At 33.0% G+C, this 24,094-nt stretch overlaps 1 protein-coding gene across 3 annotated transcripts in view; it reads right to left on the bottom strand.

The window, feature by feature from the left end:
- The window catches only part of YTHDC2 (YTH N6-methyladenosine RNA binding protein C2), a 68,856-nt gene that overhangs the window by 6,645 nt on the left and 38,117 nt on the right, over positions 1-24,094 (bottom strand). For 2 of the 3 annotated variants that reach the window (XM_067731455.1, XM_067731456.1), the window contains exons 18-27: positions 20,686-20,791; positions 19,107-19,226; positions 18,526-18,798; positions 15,912-16,038; positions 14,659-14,864; positions 14,109-14,304; positions 11,966-12,075; positions 10,304-10,596; positions 6,029-6,203; positions 96-299 (exon numbers count right to left, since the gene is read on the bottom strand). In XM_067731455.1, the coding sequence (XP_067587556.1) occupies positions 96-299; positions 6,029-6,203; positions 10,304-10,596; positions 11,966-12,075; positions 14,109-14,304; positions 14,659-14,864; positions 15,912-16,038; positions 18,526-18,798; positions 19,107-19,226; positions 20,686-20,791 (1,810 nt within the window). The remainder of the gene's footprint in view (positions 1-95; positions 300-6,028; positions 6,204-10,303; positions 10,597-11,965; positions 12,076-14,108; positions 14,305-14,658; positions 14,865-15,911; positions 16,039-18,525; positions 18,799-19,106; positions 19,227-20,685; positions 20,792-24,094) is intronic. The other variant, XM_067731457.1, reaches the window with a different exon arrangement.

The following is a 24,094-nucleotide window of genomic DNA, read 5'->3' as shown; positions in this document are numbered from 1 at the left end:
AATAAAAAGCCAGCTTCTTTTTAACCTCTATGATTTAAATGATCTAATCTGCAAACAGAAGAACAATGCCCTTTTACTGCTTCAGGATGGCTCACCTGGAAATGTCCAGATCCTTGAACAGAAAATATCAAGTAAACCATGCTGCTTTCCCAAAAGGCTCGGTTTAGCTTCCTCTCATTACTAGAGGTTGTAGACCAGATACCCTTCTGTTGAGAAATTTCAAGGTTTCTCAGATTGCTACTCTTCATTATGAAGTATCGAATAGGCATGTTTGGTCTTGGTGAAGGAGATTTTGAGCCCTAAAAAAGGAAGTATAAATTCTTGAAAGGTAATTTGACCTTTCAAAATCAATAGGCTCTATTAAACATCTTCATAAATATATAAACCAAAATATTTTACCAAACAGTCAACAAATGCAAATAGCTCTATCATGCCTGAAAACCTACACAAGACTCAATCAAAATGAGGTTAAAGAGCCAAAACCAAGCACTCATTTTCAGAGTATTCAAAATCCCTTATCAAGAAAGGATCCTGGGCTTCCCTGGTGGCGCAGTGGTTGAGAGTCTGCCTGCTGATGCAGGGGACACGGGTTTGTGCCCTGGTCCGAGAAGATCTCACATGCCACGGAGCGGCTGGGCCCGTGAGCCATGGCCGCTGAGCCTGCGCATCCAGAGCCTGTGCTCCACAACGGGAGAGGCCACAACAGTGAGAGGCCCACACACCACAAAAAAAGAAAGACAGAAAGAAAGAAAGGATCCTGGTTTGCCAACTTTGATTTACACTCCAAATGTACTTTCAGAAAATATTTTAATAAACTTGCGAAGTCTGAAAACAAAACAAAAATTGCTCCAGCTTACCGCCTCGATACAGTTTCCAGGCAATGCGGGAAGGGAAACACAAACAGAATCCAATGGTCTTACTGAATTGCAGACATAGACCTTAGAGTTTAAAGGCCAAGGTAACTAGATTTTCCATGGCAGTGTACTATATAGAAGGAAGCTTCATGGGAAGAGAACTCCCAGGGAACTGCAGAAGGGGTTCCCAGAAGTTTTTGGCTAAGTAGTGACCTGCACATAGGTAAGAAAAAATGACCTGAGGCCAGGAAAGATCCAAAGGAAAAGAGTTCTTAGAGCTCACACACGGTTGGGAATACTTCATCTTATTCCAGACAGAAGAGAAAGAACTTGTAATACATAGTGCATTAGCCCACAGAAGGATCATACCTTAGTACTGGAACTAAATTAGTATCAGAATAAAAACTGCCCTGGATCCACCCTAACACTGCCTAAAAGCAAATCCCGGAAGGATTACACTGATTGCAACTAACTTAACTGTGTATCAGAAAAATGTCTAACACTATTTAAAGAAATACAACAAAAATATAGCAGCCAAACAAAATTTTAAGGAATGCAAACAACAGGAGAATACGACACACAACCAGAAAAAGATTAATCAACAGGAACAGAGTGAGATCTGACAGATGATGATATTAGGAGATAAGAATTTAAAGCAGCTATCCTAAATCTATGTGCTATGTTCAAGAAGGTGGAGGAAACATAAATGTGATGAGTGGGGAAATAGAAGGTATTTTTTTAAAGACCCAAAGGAAGTTCTGGAGATTAAAATATAATATATGAAGTAAAAATACACTAAAAAGAATGCACATCAGATTAAACATTACAAATAAAAATATCAGTGAATTTAAAGATGTAGCAATAGAAATGATCTCAAATGAAGGAAAGAGACAAAAACAACTGAAAAAAATGAAGAGAATATCAGTGACCCGTGGAACAATATCAAGTAGTCTTACATTTGTATACCTAGAGTTCCAGAGAAGAAGGGGGAGAGATGAGATATAAAAAAAATATGAAAAATAATGGTGTTAAATTTCCCAAAATTGATGGAAACTATAAATATACAGATTAAAGAGGAAATATAAAGAGAACCAGACCGAGTCATATCAAAATCAAATTGCTGAAAACCAGTGGAAAAAGAAAATCTTAAAAGCAGCTAGGGAAAAAAAGACAAATTATATATGGAGAAAGAAAGATAAGAATGATAGTAGACATCTCATGAGAAACTATGTAAACTACTAATATGATAGTATTATAATAATGAAAGAAAATCACTGTCAACCTAGAATTATATACACAGTAAAAATATCTTTCAAAAATAAAAGTGAAAAAGAATTTTCACACAAAAGCTAAAAGAATTCATTTCCTGCAGATCTGTACTTAAAGAAATGTTAAAAGAAGGTTTTCAGCCAGAAGAATATGATCCAAGACAGAAATTCGTGTCAATACAAAAGAATAAAAAGCACAGGAAACTGTAAATATTGAGTAAATATACAGGACATTTTCCTAACTTTTGATAAAAAGATAATTGACTATGTAAATAAAAAGCAATACATTGTGGCACTTATAATATATGCTGAAAAAAAATGTATGAAACCAATAACATAATGGATTGAAGGGTAAAATAAAAGTACATTATTGCAAGGTTCTCAAACTGTAACTGAAAGGGCATAATACTGATTCAGGATACATTAGGGTAAAGTAAAAATGACTTAACTAGTGAATTCTATCAAACATTTAAGGAAGAAACAATACCAAATCTATACATCTCTTCCAAAAAATTGAAGTGGAAGGAACACTTCCCAACTAATCTTTAAGAGTACAGCATTATTCTGATACCAAAACCATCCAAAGATAACATAAGAAAAGATAACTAGAGAATAATATCTCTCATAAACAAAGATCCCTCATTTAACAAAATTTTTGACTGAACAAAATCAAATCTAGCAATATTTTAAAAGGATAATAGATTATGACCAAGAGAGGTATAAACATTAGAAAATCAATGAAATCCATTATATTAACAGACCAAAAAAAAAAAAAGAATTGTATTATCATTTCAATAGATGTAAAAAAAACAAAACACTGAGTATAATTCAATGCTTATTCCTAACAAACCTTCTTATCAAACTAGATCCAAAAGAAAACATCCCACTAAATGGTGAAAGACTTAAGATTTACCCTCTAAGGTCAAGACAAAGAGGAGGGCTCTCAGCATCTTTATTAAATATTTTATTGCAGGTTCTAGCCATAGATATAAGGCAAGAAAAGAAATAAACGGCGTTCACTTTGGAAAGGAAAGAAGTAAAACTACCTTTATTAACAGCATGATTGTCCATGTAGAAAATCCTGAGAAATCTACATAAAAAGCTAATAGAATTAATAAGTGAAGTAAGGTCATAGGATATAGGATAAATATACAAAAATCATATGTATTTCTATATGATACCAATGAACTGAAACTTAAAATTTAAAAAGAACAACAGCATCAAAAATATAAACTATTTAGGAATAAATGTAACAAAAAAACTGTAATATTTGAACTCTGAAATTCACAAAACACTGTTGAGAGAAATTAAAGACTATCTAAATAAATGCAGCTATGCTTATGGATTGGAAGACTAAAAATTGTTAATTGTAGATTTTCAAGTTGATCTATAGATTTAGTGCAATTCCACTCAAAATACCAAAAAGTTTTTCTGTAGAAATTGACAAGCTTCTTCTAAGTTTATACAAAAGCACAAAGATTGCAGAAGAGCGAAAACAATTTTGCAAAAGAAGAACAAAGTTGGAGAAAAATCATTAACTGATTTCAAGACTTACTAGGAAGCTATTATATAATCAAGTCACTGTAGCACTGGCAAAGGAGAAGTATGCAGATCAATGAAATAGAGTCCAATAAGTAGAAAACATATTTATGGTCAATTGATTCTTGACAAAGGTGCCAAGGTAATTCAATGAAAAAAAGATCTTTTCAACAGATGGCTCTGGAACAACTGTATAGGCAAACACCAAAAAATTATCGTTCACCCACCCATACTATAAACAAAAATTAACTTGAAATTAATTAATTCAAGGTATATGAAATAGATCATATACCTATCAATACATGTAAAAGTTCCAACTGTGAAATCTCTAGAAGAAAGCACAGGAGAAAATCTTGGGTTAGGCAAGGACTTCTCAGGACACCAAAAATATGAACCCTAATACAAAAAACAGATGAAACCAAAATAGAAAAAAATAGATTAAATGGATTTCCATCAATATTTGTTCTTTAAAAGACAACTGAATTGCTTTGCTGTACACCTGAACCTAATACAATATTGTAAATCAACTATACTCCAACATATAATAAAAATTAAATTAAAAATATAAAAAAAATAAAGTAAATAAGCAACAAGGATACATTGTACAGCACAGGGAAATACAGCCATTATTTTGTAACAACTTTAAGTGGAGTATGATCTATAAAAATATCGAATCACTATGTTGTACACATAAAACTAATATACTATTGTAAATCAAGCATACCTCAATAAAAAATTTTTAAAAACACTCATAAATAAATAAAGTGATGGGTTACATGAGGAAAAAAAAAGACACCATTAAGAAAATGTAAATGCAAGCACAGACTACTAGAAAAAATGTTCAAAACATAAAATTAAGACTTGTATCCAGAATATACTAAGAAACGCTTACAACTAAATAAAAAAAGACAACCAATAAACAATGTAAAGAGGTTAACAAAAATTTGCACAGATATTTCACCAAAGAAGATTCAGAAATGGCAAAAAAGCACATGAAATGATGCTCAACATCCTTAGTCACTGGGGAAATGCAAAGTAAAACTACAGTGGAGTATCACTATATACCCATGAGAATGGCTAAAATTAAGAGACTAGTAATGTTAAGTATTGTTATGAATACTGAACAAATGGAATTCTCATAGATTATTGAAGGGAATAGAAAATAGTACAGCTATTTCAGAAAACAGTTGAGTAGTTTCTTGTAAAGTTACACTTACCATACAACCCAACAAACCTACTCCTGGGTATGTACCCAAGATTAGAAAACATATCTACACGTAAAGATTTGTACCTGAATATTATTCATAATAGTCAAAAAGTAGAAATGATCCAAATGTCCATCAATGGTAAATAGATAAACATACTGTGGCATATCCATACAATGGAATACTACTCAGCAATAAAAAGTAATAAACTAATAATACACTCAATAATACAGATGAATTTCAAAAGTGAAATAGCAAGTCATAAAAAGCTATATACATTCCATTTACAGGAAGTTCCAAAAAAAGCAAAATTCCCAGAACAAAGAGTAGGTTAGTGGTTGCCAGAATCTAGGGGTGATGGGCATGTTCTCTACATGACTATAGTACAGTTACATGATTGTATACATTCGTCAAAATTCACTCAATTGTACAGTTTAAATCCGTGAATTTTATTGTGTAAATTATGCCTTAATAAAGGCACTTTAAAATTAAAAACAAAAAAACAAAAAAATCTTAAAACCTAAGAATGCAAATCTGCAAAAACACTGCTTTTCCTCTTATTTAACAAGAGTAGTTCAGCAGACATTTTCACCAGAACCACATCATATAGCTAACGAACACTAATCGAATACTCAGGTACTAACAATGCAGGAAAGTAAATGTAAACATATTCTAGACATTTGAAGTCATTCGTATTACAAATTTTTTAAAAGATACATAGTTCTCAATTCTTTATCAACATTTCCTATCTTCCTAACCCCATCCAGTCTTGTGTTTTTTAATATAACCATTGAATTGGAGAAATCAATTAAGAATTGAAAGAAACTATTGTTTTCAATTCTGAAGGTATGAACCAAAATTAATTTAAGAAAATCTTCTTGTCATTTGTTTTGAACAAAAAAAGGTTCTAAAGATACAGAAAGGAAATCATGAACTGCCTAGCTACATGCCATCAGTGAATGACCTATTAGGTTTAAAACACCCCAAGATGATAATAACCTAAAATACCTGGCAAGCAGGAAAAAACTAAAATATTTACTCAGTTTGTCAGCTTCTATTTATATCTAGAACAGAGGCCATGATTAGTCACTTAAAAACAATTATTTTATAATTTTGTTTAAATATGTAACATCAGATTTGCTACAAATCCTTGATACTCTACCTTTCCTGAGGATGGAGGAGAAGGACTAGCACAAGGACTTTGATAATTATTGCTGTCTGTATTCACAGAAGACTGATCTGACCTGTCATCAGTGCTTCGTTTAGGATGTAAAATTCCTCTATCTTTGTACTTCTGAGGTGGGTGCAGTGCTGGAGATGGAGATTTCATCAATACTCTTGAGTGAAAATGAGAAAGCAAAGATCAGTTATACATAAGTTCATAATACAAAGCACAGTCCATTTCAAACCAAAGCTCCAATGACACTTTGATTTATGGAATAGTATTTAAAAAGGCAATTTCATTCTTCAATTACATTTAGATGAAAGAGTTGTATTATTACAGTATACTTACAAAAACAACATTTAAAATAATACAAAAATACATTTAAAACAACCTATAAAAATCTTTAACTTAATATTAAATACCCAAGTATTATTCCCTTACAAAACTCCTAATCTCTTTTAATGTCAGTCCAGGAGAAGTCCTTAACAATTATAATGTCTTATATTGATGTTTAATGTCTTTTAACATTATAAAATTAATTAAATATACCTGTGCTAATGGCCTTTACTAGAATATCACTGACTCCGCTTCCATTCCACTTTCATATAATATCGTAAAGCCAAATACAATAGATTTCAAAAGCATACTAAAAATTACAGTATGGTAAAGTGGAAATAAGACAGGACTAGAGTCAGGAGAGAAGGTTTTTGGGACAGTACTAAATTTACAACTAACGAGGCAGGTGATCCTGGACAAGTCTTAATTTATCTGAGTTTTAATTTCCTTACCTGTTAGATAAAGGGAGTAAAGTAGATAAACGCTAAGATTCTTCTGTTTTAAAATTCTATCAATAAATGCAGCAAAAACGGCAGTCAGGAATTTTATAATTTTTTAAAAAGTATACATCTTAGTGGAACAACCAGACATTAAAAAAAAGACATTAAGTACTTCCTAAAGTAGTGCAATATAAAGTTCATAGCACTACCTATAAAATATTCTTGCCAAAACACTGGATCTAATCAAGCCCTGAGAGCTAACCACCATTTTCCATGAAATACATAGGGTATAGCAATAAAAAGAAACCAATACAGAATGTGGTACATCTAATACCACTGACCTCATTCCCTAAAAAAAGTCAGCAGAGGAACTAACTGCTCTAGATCACAAGAGATTCAAGAAACAAGACACCCTAATACAATGCATGAGTCCTCCCTAGATGTTGTTTCAAATAAATCTATAGTTTGAGAATTGGGGAAATGATTATTTTATTGGGACTGATAATTGGATTTTGATTATGTAGGAAAAATCCCTCTATTTTTAAGAGATGCATATTTAAATACAGAAGGGTAAAATGACATGATGTGTGAGACTGATTTTTGAAATATGTAAACAGAAAAAGAAAGGAAGCAAGAAAAACATAATTGGGGTAGATAAAGCAAATAGGTGAAAATCTTGGTAAACTACTGAAGCTGAAATATGGAATTCACCATGACATATCATTTACTTTGCTATGTTTAACAATATTTATAATAAACAAACAAAACAAAAAAGGCCAAGTCATCAATAGTACATAAACTTCCACTGAGTCTTGCAATTATAATTATTCTGCCTTCAAAACAAGTTAAAATAGCTTATCCCCACAATTTGCTTCTCTTTCAGTAAGTATCTTAGATCCAATACTATTTCGTTCAAAAATGAAATAAAATAGCTAAAACCTAAAAATATTAATGAAAATATATAATGAATAAACATCTGAATAATTAATAACAACTTGATAAATGTAAAGAACCAACTTTTCAGGTTTTTTTCCCTCTCATGAATTGACGTTCAATGAATTATCAAGTTACACCTCTAAAATTCCATCATTCTTTCCCTGGCACTTTATTTACCTAAAAATTAGGTAACAGAACTTAACTGAGTATAATACCTTATTAAAATAAAAATGATGTTTTCAATAGAACTAAATGTCTACTTTCGTGGTTTTCAATTTGATCTTTGACTCTGTGCTGTATTCTAAGCTTTTCTCTCATACTTGGCTTCCCCCCCAAAATTTCATGCACGTAGAAACAAAACATTCGTGTAAACCCTTCCAACCTAAATTTTTATTTAAGAGGAACAAAGAGTTCTGATAACTCATTTATATCTCATTTTTCTTATAGAAAAGATATGTTTATTCTCTGTAAATGAGCAAGTTATTATTTAGAAAATGACAATAAAAATTGGTTTAATTTTAAGGTGGGATGTGGGTAACTTCTATTTTTAAATAGTTTCTTAAACTTTTAAAAAATAGTTTCAATAAAATGCTTTTATTAAAAGAAATTATCTAATCTATATCTTGCCATGCTAGCATGAAAACTCTAACTATAACTCCCTTTTCTCCAAGAAGTAATCCTAGAAAGATTATAACTTCTCCACTCAAAAATAAATCTTCCTAAGAGTCCTCATTCTATTCCTCAACAAGCTACACCAATTCCAGGCCTTATCTATTAATGCTACCAAAAGTCTAAAAGTGGATGAAATTCTGTATCTCACTGTTCAACAGACAAGAGAATGAAGAATGCAAGGCTACAACTTGTAAGGAAAGGAAAATGGTAGACACTGGTATCACAGGTGGAGAAATGAATTTATAAGATAATCAGTTTCTAAAGCATAACTAATATTACACTTTATAATTCTGATTTTCTTCTTCTGTATTTCCAAATTTTATTAAATGAGTATGTCTTACTTTTATAAAGAAAAAAAAAAATGAAGGGTTTTTTTCTCTAAAACTGTATGTGTGTAGTATGTGTGTATGTATATAGACACATATGTGTGTAAAAAGTCTCTGTGAATATAACAGGTTTTTTACACATTAGTCTATAAATAACTCTACCACATAATTTCTATGCAAATGTATTCTCACATTCTAAACAATCATTGTTCAAGTAAACTTTTAGAACACTCTTTTTAGAAAGTGAAGCGTGTCTAAGTAGAAAATGTGTTTTTTACTATTTTCCTTTCACTTGGCAGTGTCTACATCAGAGAAAAAGGTTCAGGGATGCATATTACGAGAAGGTTCTCTAAGCAATTGGTTAAATTATTCCTAAAATGTAATATATGAAGAACTTGGAAACCACCATGTATTATTCCTTTTCAACTGAAGTCTTAACTGATAACATGCTTTTATGCTTCATTCAAATAAGTAAAATCTGATCAAAAGAAGGCAGGTACTATATACTCCATCTGATCCTTGAAAAACAATAAGCACTACAAATCTTTTATGTTTCCATTGTTCCTATTTTCAGGTTTTTAACAATGAAATCATATTCTTATCACAGAGACTATCTACCATACTGCCAAAATTAGCATTCCAAGCAAGAATTTTGTCTCTGTTATCAATTCTAACCTGGTTTAAAAAAAAAAAAATTAACTGATATAAAGAAATTTAAATTTGATTCTAACAAATATTTTTACAACCAGAAATATTTCTGCATCATGACCAACAATTCATTATAACCACTATTATACCACCAAATACATTTTTGGATAAATAATTCAATATAAGAGCTCTCATTATTATTACTAATCATATAATAAACAAAAAAATCACATCTAATTGCCGAATGCTAGAAAGGATAAAAGAAGTTAGCTAAACTAAAAAATTTTGCCAAGACAGTAAATTTATTTACTTTTTTAATATATGTATGCCTCCCCTCAATAAAATGTAAACTCTCTGAAGAAAGAGATTTTGTCTGTCTTACACATTGCCATATCCCTCACACTAAGAACAACAGGCATTCAATGTGTCCCTGTATGAATGAATGAATAAAGTATTTTTCTGTAGGAATACTAGTCAGTGTTATTAATATCTAGGTAAGGCTTGTGGGGAGGCTGTTCTTCTAAATGGCCACAGCCAACACTTCTCGTTGTGAAGTATCTAGGAAAGATATGGCTTGACATATATCAACTAAAATACATAATAAAAAATGTTGCTATCTTTTTCTCAGACCCTAAATTTGTAAATTCTGGAAATTAAACGTTTTGAGCTTTTCCTGACAAAAAAATTTCCTTGTTAAATAACTCAAGACCCCAGGAGCTTGAAATCCTTAATATTATCTAACACTTGAAAGAGTTATCTTTTGAAAGTAACTCTTCCTATTTTATTGCGACCTTTTTGTGTATCTTAGATTATAAGAAAGTAATTTTAAAATATTATAAAAGCATGTGATTCTATGATAAATAACTATTTTCCTAGAGAAAATATCTCGTTTTGATAAAATGTTATGAATTTACCTTTCTGCAGTAGTAGACTCATCAGAAAATTCAATATCTGCTGAAATTTTCCTACTATTATTTGACCTCCAAGATGATGCCAAAGGAAGTTCTTCTGAAGACATAGGCCTTGGCCTTTGGCCAATCCCAGATGGTTGTTGTAAACCTGCAGACTGTTCTTCAGTGCTTAAAACAGCTATAATTGCTCTTATGGTAGCATCATCAACTTGGGACCAAGGTTTGGATGGAGCTCTCATTCGGCGTAAAAATAAGCTATGCCACTTCTGTCTAAGCTGCAGCAATAAACTGGCTGCCTATAATAAAATGGTTTCTTCAGTTCAAATAGATACAAGCAAAATATCTATCACACTTGCAAGACAACTATTTGTTTATTAGTTAAGGTCTAAAACTGTTTCCAAAGAACATGTTTTACATTTCATATCATTTACTATCAATTTCAGTCTTTCTGTTGCATGAAAGAAATAAAATTTATTTACCATTTTGAGGCACTAGAGACCCAAAATCAAATGAAACACTCCAATGAGAGAGAAAGTAAACAATGTGTGGTAGAGTGTGATTAATACTGGAAAAGTAACAGCAGGGTAAATAAAGAAAAATACATTTAGTTCCATTCATACTTTATTTTTACTGCCAAATGATGATGTCCATAAGGCAGCTGAATTCATAGGCCCAGAGAAAAGCTTAAGCTAGAGATACAGATAAGATGTACCTGGAAGTTATCAATGCATAAATGGTTACTAAATCTACACATAGAGGTAAGGTCCTTAGAGATTGTGCAGAGACAGAAGAACAGAGTAAAGAACAGACTACTAGAGAACATCTAACATTTAAGGCACAAACACATACAGAAGAGTTAGTGAAAGAACCTAAGACGGAATGACCTCTCTAGATAGAAGAATCAGGAAATAGTAATGTCATAGAAACTAGTGACAAAGAAGTTAGGACAGGGGTGAGGAAGAAAAATGGGGAAGGGCAGAATCAATAAAAACAAGGGTATGGACAATAGCTAAATATGAGAGAAAGGTCAAATTTATCAAGGACAGCAGGCTGGCTTTGATAACCTGGAGGAGACAATATTGACCTTGGCAAGCACAGTTTCAGTGAAGTGAAAGATCGATGGGAATGGAAATGAGACTGCAGTAGGTTGAAGTGATAAATGAATGTATGGCAAAAAAGTAAACCTAGCCAGTATTGACTTTTAACAGTTGATATTGTCCCAAAAAAGGATATAGAATGATCTTTAAAAGTAAAGATGGAATTAAGGGAAGGCTTTATCAAGAAAAATTTTAATTTGAAAAAAAACATTCATCTTTCCTACTCCAGAGAAATATGAAAAGAGAAAACAGGATGAACTCACACCTTTCCCTTATAAACAGAGTTACATAAAATGAAAGGATTTCTTGTGTACCCAATATTCAATATTTTCTTATATACACAAAAATATTCAAATATTACCATGCTCAAATACTGAGCCACACCTAGATTTTTCAAATCCTCTAGAGAATAAACCCCAATATGGCAGAGAATGTATGAAAACTGAAAAACAAGCTGTATTCTCTCATACTAAGGGCTCAATTTTAAAGATATAATTTTCATCACACTGTGTATCAATTCATACAACTGAATAAAAGAAATCTATCACACTACTAAAAAGCAACTTACCTCTGGCTCTAGTTTGAAATTGAGCCACTCATCAAGTTTTAAAGCTGCCAAATTAGCAGTAGTTCTGTCTTCCATTTCACTATCACTACTGTCATTAGGAATACCATCTGCTGTTCACACATATTGAAAGGAAAAAAAATTCACTTTTACTATCTTATATCACAGACAAAATAGTAAGTCAATATAGATACTCTACATTTACACAAATCCTCCTGATATACTAACAATTTGTGTGGGGAGTTCTCCAAACACAACAGGTCACAAATTAAAACTCAGTATCTGGCCATTGTTTATTTCTCTACTCAAATTCTAAATAAAAGAATTTTTCAAATTTTGTCAAGAACCCTTTTCTTTTTAATATCATTTACTAGCTGATGATTTCCAAATTTGTATTGCTAGTCCAAACTTTTTCCCTGAGCTCCAGATATGGATAATAAATCCACTGACTCAAAAAGAAAAAAATCTTACTTAGGATTCCTTAGCCATCTCAAATTTAACATGTCTAAGAGGACCCCTGACTTCCCTATACAACCTGCTCCTCCCAGTTTTCTGAATCTCAAATAAGTGGCACCAATTATTCAACTAGCTATCACAGCCAAAAACCCAAGAATTAATGATTCCTCCCTTTCACTCACCACCCACATTCGATCCAGCCATTACTAGTACATCCAAAATAATTTTAAATCTATTTTTTTTCATATCAGATGCCATCACTGTAGTTCTGAGCCATCATTATCTATCATAAGACCACTGCAAAAGCCTCCTACCTGCCTCTTCTCTTCCGTCCTTGCTCCTTCAAGCAATCCATTCTCACAGCCAAAATGATTTTTTTTTAACATCAATCACACCATGTTACTCCCTTCTTAAAACCCTTCAACGGTTTCCCTTGCATTTTCCTTTACAAGTCCATGTCTTTCTTTCAACCTCAGATCATCCCACTCTCACCTTGATCACTATGGTCCCAATCACACAATCTTTCTGTCTGTTCCTATATCATTTCCTAGTGCAGAATCTTGGTCCTCGACATCTTCTCCTACCTAGAGCATATTTCTGCATCTTCACATGGCTGATTTCTTCTCATACTTTAGAGCTCAGCTTAAATCTCATCTCCTCAGAGAAACTTGTCTAAGGTCCCTTTCTAAAGTAGGTCACTCCTAAGGAGACCCTCTTCATTTTCTTCAAAGTACCATGCATGTTATTTACTTTTTTGCTATATGTCAACACCCACTAACAGGTGAACTCCTGAAGACAGAAATACTTTGTATATCTTGTTTTCTGTTATATCCTCAATGCCTAGCACAATAACTGACATGTAATAGTTGCCCAATAAATATTTGCTGAATCACCAAATAGCAAAAAATTGGAAACAATCCAGATGTCCGACTATAAAGGAACATTTCAAATGCATTATGTCACTATAATGTGATAGAATATTTTCCAGCCATTAATATGAAATATTAAAAATGTTTTTTATATTTTGTGAAATGAAAATAGCAGAATATAAACAGTATGGGTAAAATAACCTAAAATATGTAAACATACAGAAAAAAATGTATAATATTAAAAAGTGTTTGCGTAAGGGTAGTGGGATTATGGGTAACATTTCCTTTAAACAATTACTTTTTTGTTTTCTTTTTAACATCTTTATTGGAGTATAATTGCTTTACATTGTTGTGTTAGTTTCTGCTGTATAACAGAGTGAATCAGCTATACATATACATATATCCCCATATTCCCTCCCTCTTTCGGCTCCCTCCCACCTTTCCTATCCACCCCTTTAGGTGGTCATAAAGCAAGGAGCTGATCTCCCTGTGCTAAGGGGCTGCTTCCCACTAGCTATCTATTTTATATTTGGTAGTTAAACAATTACCTGTTTTTTATGTTAAACTATCATTTAAATTCAAGTGGAAGAAAAAAACAGACTATCAACAAGTTTAATCAAAAATGCACAAATGAATATCAAGTTACCTTAGAAATCAATTTCAAGAACAATGGTACACTTTAGTAATTTTTAATTAGTCTTAATACATCAAAAGGGAGCTAGTACCACATAAATTTTTATAATTTCAAAATTTGTTTGGTTTAGTAAGAAGAAAAAATTTTATTTCAAATAGATTTGTATTTCCTTCAATAATATATTTACCTCGAAAAGATGAAAGTTCCTGAAGAGCATTACTTGCCAACCTAGCTGGTCCACAAAATATCAATACAGTGACAGGTGTCACTGCTGAACAACATCTAATATTAGCTATTCTATGAGCTCTGGTCATTTCATCATAAATAAGCCAATCTGTGGGCAGTGCCTGAATTGCTGCAGCTTGACCATTAGCTGGAGGAATCTATTAGGAAAATAAATTTTAAAACTGTTAAGTAAATTTATCACTTAATTTACTGGTAATACTTTTAAAATGTACAAAGTCCCTCAGCGAAATAGATGTTGCATATTAGTACCCAAACAAAAATTAAAGCAAGTCATTGGTCATGTAGTTTGTACAAAAGTCCTCAATACTTAACACATTACCTCTTCCAACTTTAAGACTCAACCAAAATATTGTTCCAATGTTGAATTATACATACATAACTAATTAATTTCTTAAAGCAGGTTGGCATTGGGAGCATTTTTTTATTGATCTTCAACTATGTAAATTAGATTAGTTTTACCTCAAGGCCTAAGAGCATTCAAAAAGTTTTACCTTTTTATAGTGAGACTGACTGAGAACTGAAGTGGGATGAAACCGTACTTTTTTCTCCTTTGGCCCTGTCAATACTACATTCTCTCTGTCCACGTGGACTAAATGAGGATACATGCCTGCAACCAATGCAGCTTTAACGACAGCCCAGTTCTCAGAATTTGTGTTAACATCTCGAATGTCACCACCACCTCGTGCTCTCACAAAACCTAGAAAGAGGAAACAAACCACACCAACTTTTTCTATTGCACAAAATATACTTTTAAATTTGGGTTTTTAACAAAAAATTGTATAATCCATACAAGTTTAATGATTCAAATGCCACAATAATTCATAAAATCTCCTCTGAAAAGTTTATAATATAGTCAATGTTCGAAGAAAGTTTAAGTTTGCTTAGGCTAAAGTAAGCAGAAGATTCATTGAGGAGTTAGGGACTTCAGAAACAAATACATATTCTTGCAATAAAGTTCTTCATAAGCTGCTATCAGAAACATACTAAAATCATAGCTGAAAACCTAAACTATTCTGCTGAATGGTATTAATAAATCTTGGTTGTGACAGAAACTAATCCTGGAAGTGAAGTCAAGTAAATATAAAGTACTCTTGCTTGAATTTCAAAAGTCCTTCATATTTCCCCATATTTGAGACAACTCTGAATCCTCTGGTTCATTCCTTATATTACTTTGGCACTTCAGCTATTCCATAAATCCAGGCTCAGGTACTTTTCTTCTGTTTCCTCAATGTACTATGCCACTCAAAAAGAAATTCAAAGGAGCAGTTCTAAAATGAAATAGCAAAACTGACATTCTCTTTAAAAAAAAAAAAATCAAGTGCCTTCAAGTGATTACTAGTTGTTTTATGTTCCAAAAATATAAAGGCCAGCTTTCATATCAATCTACTTAAATTTTTGTAATTTCTCTTTCATAGAGCTAAATATTTATTAATAATGATAAAATATAACAACTACAATCTCTAAATTGATTTTTGCCAACAAATATATTATAAATGGCTCATTGCCAACAGTATCAAAAAGCATTCATATATTTCTCAACTATAGCTTCTACAATATCATTTTTTTAATCAACAAACAAAAGTTGAGGTCATGCAGAAGTCTACAAAGCAGTTCATGAACATAAGATATACAACATGATAATGTCATAAAAATAATATAAGATGGCATTAGTTAACACTAGAAATACTATAACGTATAGGCAACTCTCAGTAGTTTAAATAGGTTCTTTGGAAGAAAACTTTACCTGATGCTCTAAGTTGACCAAGCAACTGAGTTCTCATGCCTATGATTATTTCCAGAGTAGCTTGTGAAAGAAAATTCTTTTCACAAAAGGCTCGCTCCCACCCATCACTTCGAGCCTTCTGCCATGCCTATAAAAATATAATTAAATAACAAGACACGTTTCTAATCACTTCTTAGGAACCAAAGTAACTGAAAATCACTACAATAACCACTCAAGGTCAATTCTCCTTTTTCTAATTACTTTATAAAATCTAAGACTATGAAAAACAAAAACAAACTCATAGATACAGAGAGCAGATTAATGGTTGCAAGAGGCGGGGGCTTAGAGGAGTGAGGAGGGTGGATGAAATAAGTGAAGGGGATCAGAAGGTACAAACTTTGAGCTATAAAAATAAATAAGTCCTGGAGACATAATATATAGCATAGTGACTATGGTTAATAACACTGTACTGTATACTGGAAAGTTGCTAAGAGAGTAATTTTTTTTCATTTTTCAACATCAACATTTATTTTTTTAATTAATTTTTATTGGAGTACAGTTGGTTTACAATGTTGTGTTAGTTACTGCTTCAGAGCAAAGTGAATCACTTATACATATACACATATCCACTTTTTTAGATTCTCTTCCCCTACAGGTCATTACAGAGTACTGAGTAGGGTTCCCTGTGCTATACAGTAGGTTCTTATTAGTTATCTATTTTATATATAGTAGTGAGTATATGTCAATCCCAATCTCCCAATTTATCCCTCCCCTCCCTCTTTCCCCCTTGGTAACCATAAGTTTGTTTTCTACATCTGTGACTCTATTTCTGTTTTGTAAAAAGTTCATTTGAGAGAAATATTTTTTTTTTTGCCTCCACTGAGCGGCATGTCGGATCTTAGTTCTCCAGTGAGGGATTGCACCTGCACCCCCTGCACTGGAAGCGTGAAGTCTTAACCACTGGATCGCCAGGGAAGTCCCTGAGAGTAATTTTTTTAATAAATAATTTTATTGAGACATAATTGACATATAACATTAGTTTTAGGTGCATAACATAATGATTTGTATTGTGAAATCATCACAACTCTAATTAACAGACTAGAGAGTAGACCTTAAAAGTTCTCATCACAAGAAAAAATTTTTTAACTATGTGTGGTGATGAATGTTAACTAGACTTATTGTGGTGATCATTTCACAATATATATAAATACTGTCATTAGGTTGTACACCTAAAACTAACATAATGTTATATGTCAATAACATCTAATTTTTTAGAATAATTTTAAAATAAAATCTAAGACTTTATGACCAAATAGAATTTATCATTTTCAATTTATACTCAAATGCTATGAAAGCCATTGAGTTTATAAAATCCCAAAGAGAACAAAGTATCAGGCAACCTAAATACCTAGCTATGTAAAAATATTTACCTTTACAAATGTGCCTGCTAACTTTCCTCCACTGAAGTATGGGAGATTTTCAATTAAGCCATCATAATACCATTTATATCTAAGAAACCTGCCACTTCAGGCCTCTAAAAATAATCTTTATATCACCCTCCTAATCTGTCTGAGAATGGAAAGTAGGATTCCTAGAAATCACCTATATGTAGCATAATGGAGCTCTCTTTGAAAATGAGTTATCTTGCTTTGGAATATAACAGAAAGACAAAAGCAGTAATTTACCTTCTCTGTTTTTGAAGGAGCTGGGGAAAAAACAAAGAATAGATAGGAATTCTACTCCAAATCTCCCCCCAGTTATAATCACTCAACTGATCTACTATAATATATGGTATCTAATAGACTAAATTAATAGCAATGCATCAACCACTATTCAATAATGCCCACAAAAGACCTTATAATTACTTTTTTAATTGTATATATTGGAAAAATCCTGTATGCCTGGAAAAGAGTACTTTCTGCAAAAACACAATTTTTTAACGTATAGATACAGCCTACATTCAAGAGAATTGAAGGATAAATAACATGTCTACCTTTTCAAGAAATAACATATTCTTCCCCCACATAGCTGAATTTCTAAATTATATATCATTTCCTTTACTCAGGTTCACTATACTTATCTTTTCTTTCCCATTTATCACTTTCCTCAATTTCTCACTATTATCATCTTAAAATTTTTAAGTGATTTTTGGATTTTGCTTTATAAAATTAAATTCTTAACATAGTCTCTTGAGCACACAAGAAAGGAACCTACTGTAAAAAATCAATAAATGGATATTAAATTCAAGATAATTTTCTTCTAAGTTTTGTTCTATATACTTTGAATAATATACGTTTCTTAACTAAAATTTTAGAGCATTCCTAAACAAAATATGATTAAAGATAAGGAATTTGGGTTTATAAAAAAGAAATATATATATAAGTATAAATAAAAATAAATATATACATAGTTTTACAAGGAGAAAACTGAGAAAATGAAAGAAAAAAGTAGAGACAAACATGATAATTTTAACATATTAACAGTTTAGGAAGGTATTTTTCTGAGCAATTAATAAAATGTGACTTTATAATGAAACAAAATTAACAGAATCATATCTATTTTTTAATTTGTTACACTTACCCTAGAAATGTGTTTAACCAGCAACATTTCAAAAATAAAATGACAATAATAGTACCTGGAATGCTCTGAGAAGTGCCATGTGGTCACTGAAAGTCCCTGCAGTGAAACGTTTCCTACAAAGCATAGCTGCACGTTTTTGAGAGGCCTGTGTTGGCAGGACAAACGGATCTCGATAGGCTAGTGTGCAGGCAATTGTAAGGATGGGATCCAGACACTTTAACACCACAGCACATAGGACCATTTTACCAAGATGTGGTTCTACTGGCAAGTCAGCCAAATGATATCCAAGTTCAGTGAGATCTTCCCATGCATCCATTGCATCTATTGTCTAAATAAAAGGATATAAAATAGAACTTGACATGACCAAAAACTGTTTAATCAAACCACATACTTAAAAATCCATAAGTAAGATACAAGAACATAAATTTTCTTTTGCTACTGTACCTCATAAAAAATATATTTTGCTTCAAATATATTACGTAAAAATGAACTATACCTACTGTGTTACTATAATTACCACGAGAGTATTATTCAAAATACATAATACGAAGATAATTTTTTTAGGTAAAAAATTAGTTAAGACATATTCTCAATTGGTTTAAATTTCAGGTAAAATGAAACTATTAAGACACCAACCTTAAGCATGTGCACAGCATTTCTTACAATTAAAGTTGGTGGAGGTTCAGGAGCTTTCATAAGGAAATCAGCAATAGGACAATTAACTGGGGCTAAGAGCTTGGTATGTAAACAAAGTTCCTGTAAATAAGAAGAGCAAATAATTTTGAAATACTGACACTTATAATTGATATTTATTTTTTTAAAAATCCTGGGAACTATAGTTTCCCAACACAGACTAGTAGAGTCTCTGATTAAAATGAACAGCAGAGGGAACAATGTCTTTCTATGAAAGATGGGCTCATACTTTAGTGCGAGAATCTTAATAACCATCCTCCATCAACAGCGGGCAATGTCTCCTCACACAGTTCTTATATATAACAATAACAGTCACTGTCCAAAAATCTTTTTTTCCCCTTTATATTACATTCTAGAATCTTTTATCCATTCAACAAATATTTAAGTTTTTGCTAGGTGCCAGGCACCATGTATCAAGTTGGAGAAAAAGAAGAGGATAGGCAGACACTGCCCCCATGGATTTTCACTGTGTGTGAAAAACAGAATAATTATATAATTAACTACTTAATTACAACTGGGATAAGTGCTATGAAGGATACAGGGAACTAAAGACGTAAACACAAGTTCAAGAAAGAGTAGGAGGAGGCAGCCATGGGAAGTCAAAGACAATTTCTCTGAGGAAATGACACTTAAAGTAAGATGTACAGATTAATTAGGAATTAAACAGAAAAGGAATAAGGGGGTGGTTACAATGGAGAGGGGATAGCACATATGAAGGCCCTAAGATAGAAGGAAACAAAATGTGCTTCAGACACTGAAACTACTGGTATGAGCAGAGAGAAGAGAAAAGGCAAGAATTAAAAAATTAAAACTGGAGACACAAGCAGGAGAGATAATTTAGGCTTTTGTTAAGAACTTTGCATATCCTAAGAAGAACAGAAAATGGCACACAGGCATGGAGAAGTGGGAAGTCATCCAGGTACCTGGATGCCAAAAATATGACCCAGTGTCTCTTTAAGGTTTGGAAGCCAGCATCTAGCTCAGCACACCAGAGAATCAAATTAATGCACTTCTGATAGTTTTCCCTAGAAAGTACATAGTGTTTGGCTGTTCCATGAAGTCAGAAAACCAAAAGGAAAACAATTCATACAGGCCAGGAAATCTCAGTGAACTCAATTCCAAAACTACCAAGGTAAGATCAGCATCTTAAACTGAGATTTTGGTATCATATTTTGTACTTTAAATGATTTGTTTTCTACTTCTCATTGAGAATTTAAAAGGTGAACACTCAGGTGGTTGACAGACTCCTAGAATGTTACATTAAAAAAACAATGTATCTATAAACCATACTAAAATTCAAATGCACTCAAGTAATTCTTTTAAATTTTGGAGGTTTTTGAGTTAAATTTTCTTATACAGAAAAAAATATTAGTTATATATAACCACCCTCCATAATATATACTTTATAATTTTATTTTATAAATTGATTTTTTAAAAGCCCAATCAGTATAAGTTGAAATGGTCCCTCTCCTCCCTCACCCACAAAAAATAGCCTTTTAGATAGAGTTAAGTAAATTTCCACCTGTAATGGCATTCTCAAAAGTTCTGGAGTCTGAAATTCCAACATATTCTGGAATCGAAGTCTACTGAACAGCCGGAAACAAATTCCAGGTCTGCATCGCCCTGCCCTTAAAATTGAAACACAAAATTAAGGCTCAAACAAGGAATAAAGACTATAATAAGGAAACTGTAAAAGCAATATGATTTAGGAGACAGAACAATGAACCAGTATCAGGACATGTGAGTCTGAACCTCTACTCTGATACTGATCCCCTAACCTTTGAAAAGGTACTTCACATTTGTGGGACTCAATTATTTCATTTATAAAGTGAGATTCATGAATGACAAGTAATACTACCTGACAAGTAATACTTCTAAGACAATGGTAAAAATTTATGTACTATATATATATATATATATATATACACACACACAAAAATAGAAGTGAGTAAAAAATAAGGCGTGAATAAATATATGGTAATTTAAATTTAATCAATTTTACAGAGCTGATACTAAGCACTGTGTTTAGGCCCACTAAACACAGAGTTGTGGAAGTTATGCATTACACAACTCTAAGGGAGTGTCATTTACCCCACGATCATAGAGACTTGCATAATTTTCTGGAAAGCACTAGAAATACATCTTGAGGAAAAGCAGTCACTTTTAATTTCATCCAAAGTCCCTGTATCAGCTAATAGCAAGGCTGAATATGCCAAGTGACAGAGATACAGAAATATCCCTATGTAGCCTCACAAAGCTCATAATCCAAAGAGACAAACCTAACCATAACACAGTGTGATACAAGTTAGAAAGTCTGACATTGTTGGACCATTCCTTCCTTCATCAAATTTTTCCCTCACTACATACCCATTAGCTTTCCCACCTATCCAGCCTCCTCTGAAAGATTTCTATCCTTCCCAGTTTTTAAATGTTGATGTTCCTCTGAGGTCAGACCTTAGCCCTTTGCTCTCCTTATTCTGCTCTCTCCCAAGTGATATTAATAATCCTCCTAATTTCAAGTTCCGTCCACCTAGGTCTCCTTATCCTAATTCTAGACCTATATTTCAGAAGGCTCTTAGCTCCATTTGGATTTTCCACAGTCAACTCAAACAACACAACCAAAAATTAATTCTCCCCACATAACCACGCTTCACATTTTCCCCGACAATAGCACCACCATCCACAAAATTTTCATAGAAACCTGTAAGACATCCTTCATTCCACTCTATTCCTTAACCCCCACCCCCTGGATATACAATCACCAATATTACTCTCCTGGATATCTCTTGAATTAGTTACTTACAGGCATACCTCAGAGATATTTCAGGTTCAGTTCCAGACCATGGCAATAAAGCAAACATTGCAATAAAGTGAATCACAGAATGTTTTGGTTTCCTAATACACAGAAAAGTTATGTTTACACTATACTGTAGTACATTAAGCATGCAATAGCATTACGTCTAAATAAACAACGTGCATACCTTAATTTAAAAAATACTTTATTATTAAAAAACGCTAACCATCATTTGAGACTTCAAAGTCATAGCCTCTTTGCTGGTGGAGAGTCATGCCTCAGTGTTGATGGCTGCTGACTGATCAGCTGAAGGCTGAAGGCTGTGGCAATTTGTTAAAATAAGACAATCATGAAGTTTGCCACATCAACGGCCTCTTCCTTTCATAAACTATTTCTCTGAAGCATTCCATGCTGTTGGATGGATAGCATTTTACCCACAGAACTTCTTTCAAAATCAGAGTCAATTCTCTCAAACCCTGCTGCTGCTTTATCAACTAAGTTTACGTAATATAATCCTTTGTTGTCATTTCAACAATCTTTACAGCAGCTCGACCAGGAGTAGATTCTATCTGAAGAAACCACTTTCTTTGCTCATCCATAAGAAGCAACTCCTCATCTGTTAAAGTTTCATCATGTGATTGCAGCAATTCAGTCACATCTTCAGGCTCTACTTCTAATTCTAGTTCTCCTGCTCTTTCCACCACATTTGCAGTTACTTCCTCCCTCAAAGTTATCCATGAGGGTTGGAGTCAACTTCTTCCAAACTCCTGTTTATGTTGATATTTTGACGTCTCCCCATGAATCACAAATGTTCCTAATGGCATCTAGAGTGGTGAATCCTTTCTAGAAGGTTTTCAATTTACTTTGCCCAGATCCATCAGAGGAATTACTATTTATGGCAATTATAACCTTACAAAATGTATTTCTTAACGAATAAGACTTGAAAGCTGAAGTTACTCTTTGATCTATGGGTTGAGGAATGAATGTTGTGTTAGCAGGCAAGAGAACAATATTAATCTCGTTGCACATCTCCATTAGAGTTCTTGGGTGACCAGGTGCGTTGTCAATGAGCAGTAGTATTTTGAAAGGAGTCACTTTTTCTGAGCAGCAGGTCTCAACAGTGGGCTTAAAATAGTCAGTAAACCATGTTGTAAACAAATGTGCTGTCATCCAGGCTTTGTTGTTCCATTTATAAAGCACAGGCAGAGTAAATATAACATAATTCTTAAGGACCTTAGGACTTTTAAAATGGTCAATGAGCATTGGCTTCAACTTCAAATCACCACTTGCATTAGCTCCTAACAAGAGAGTCAGCCTGTCCTAGTGGCATTTTCTTCCAAGAAATGGCTGCTTTCCAAGGAAAATCTGTTTAGTGTAGCCACCCTCATTATCTTAGCTAAATCTTCTGGATAACTTGCTGCAGCTTCTACATCAGCACTTGCTGCTTCACCTCCACTTTTATGTTATGAAGATGGCTTCTGTCCTTAAACCCCATGAAACAGCCTCTGCTAGCTTCAAACTTTTCTTCTGCAGCTTCCTCACCTCTCTCAGCCTTCACAGAATTGAACAGAGTTAGAACCTTGCTCTGGATTAGGCTTTGGCTTAAGGGAACGTTGTGGCTGATCTGATATTCTATCCAGACCACTAAAACTTTCTCCACATCAGCAATAAGGCTGTTTCGATTTCTTATCATTCATGTGTTCAATGGAGTAGCACTTTTTATTTCATTCAAGAACTTTTCCTCCACATTCACAACCTGGCTAACTGGTGCTAAGAGGCCTAGCTTTCGGCCTGTCTTACCTTTTGACATCCCCTCCTCACTAAGCTTATTCACTTCTAGCTTTTGATTTAAAGTGAGAGAAGTGCGACTCTTCCTTTTACTTGAACGCTTAGGTGCCACTGTAGGGTTATTAATTGGCCTAATTTCAGTATTGTGTCTCAGGGAATAGGGAAGCCCAAGAACAAGGAGAGAGATGGGAAATGGCTGATCGGTGGAGCAGTCAGAACACACACAATATTTATGGATTAAGTTTGCCTTCTTATACGAGCACAGTTCGTGGTATCCCAAAACAATTACAATAATAACATCAAAGACACTGATCAGAGATCACCATAACAAATATAGTAATAATGAAAA

Source organism: Pseudorca crassidens, chromosome 3, assembly GCF_039906515.1.
Source record: "Pseudorca crassidens isolate mPseCra1 chromosome 3, mPseCra1.hap1, whole genome shotgun sequence".
In the NCBI taxonomy this organism is placed as follows: Eukaryota; Metazoa; Chordata; class Mammalia; order Artiodactyla; family Delphinidae; genus Pseudorca; species Pseudorca crassidens.
Note: the sequence above shows the minus strand (reverse complement) of the source record. Positions and strands in the feature narration are given on the sequence as shown.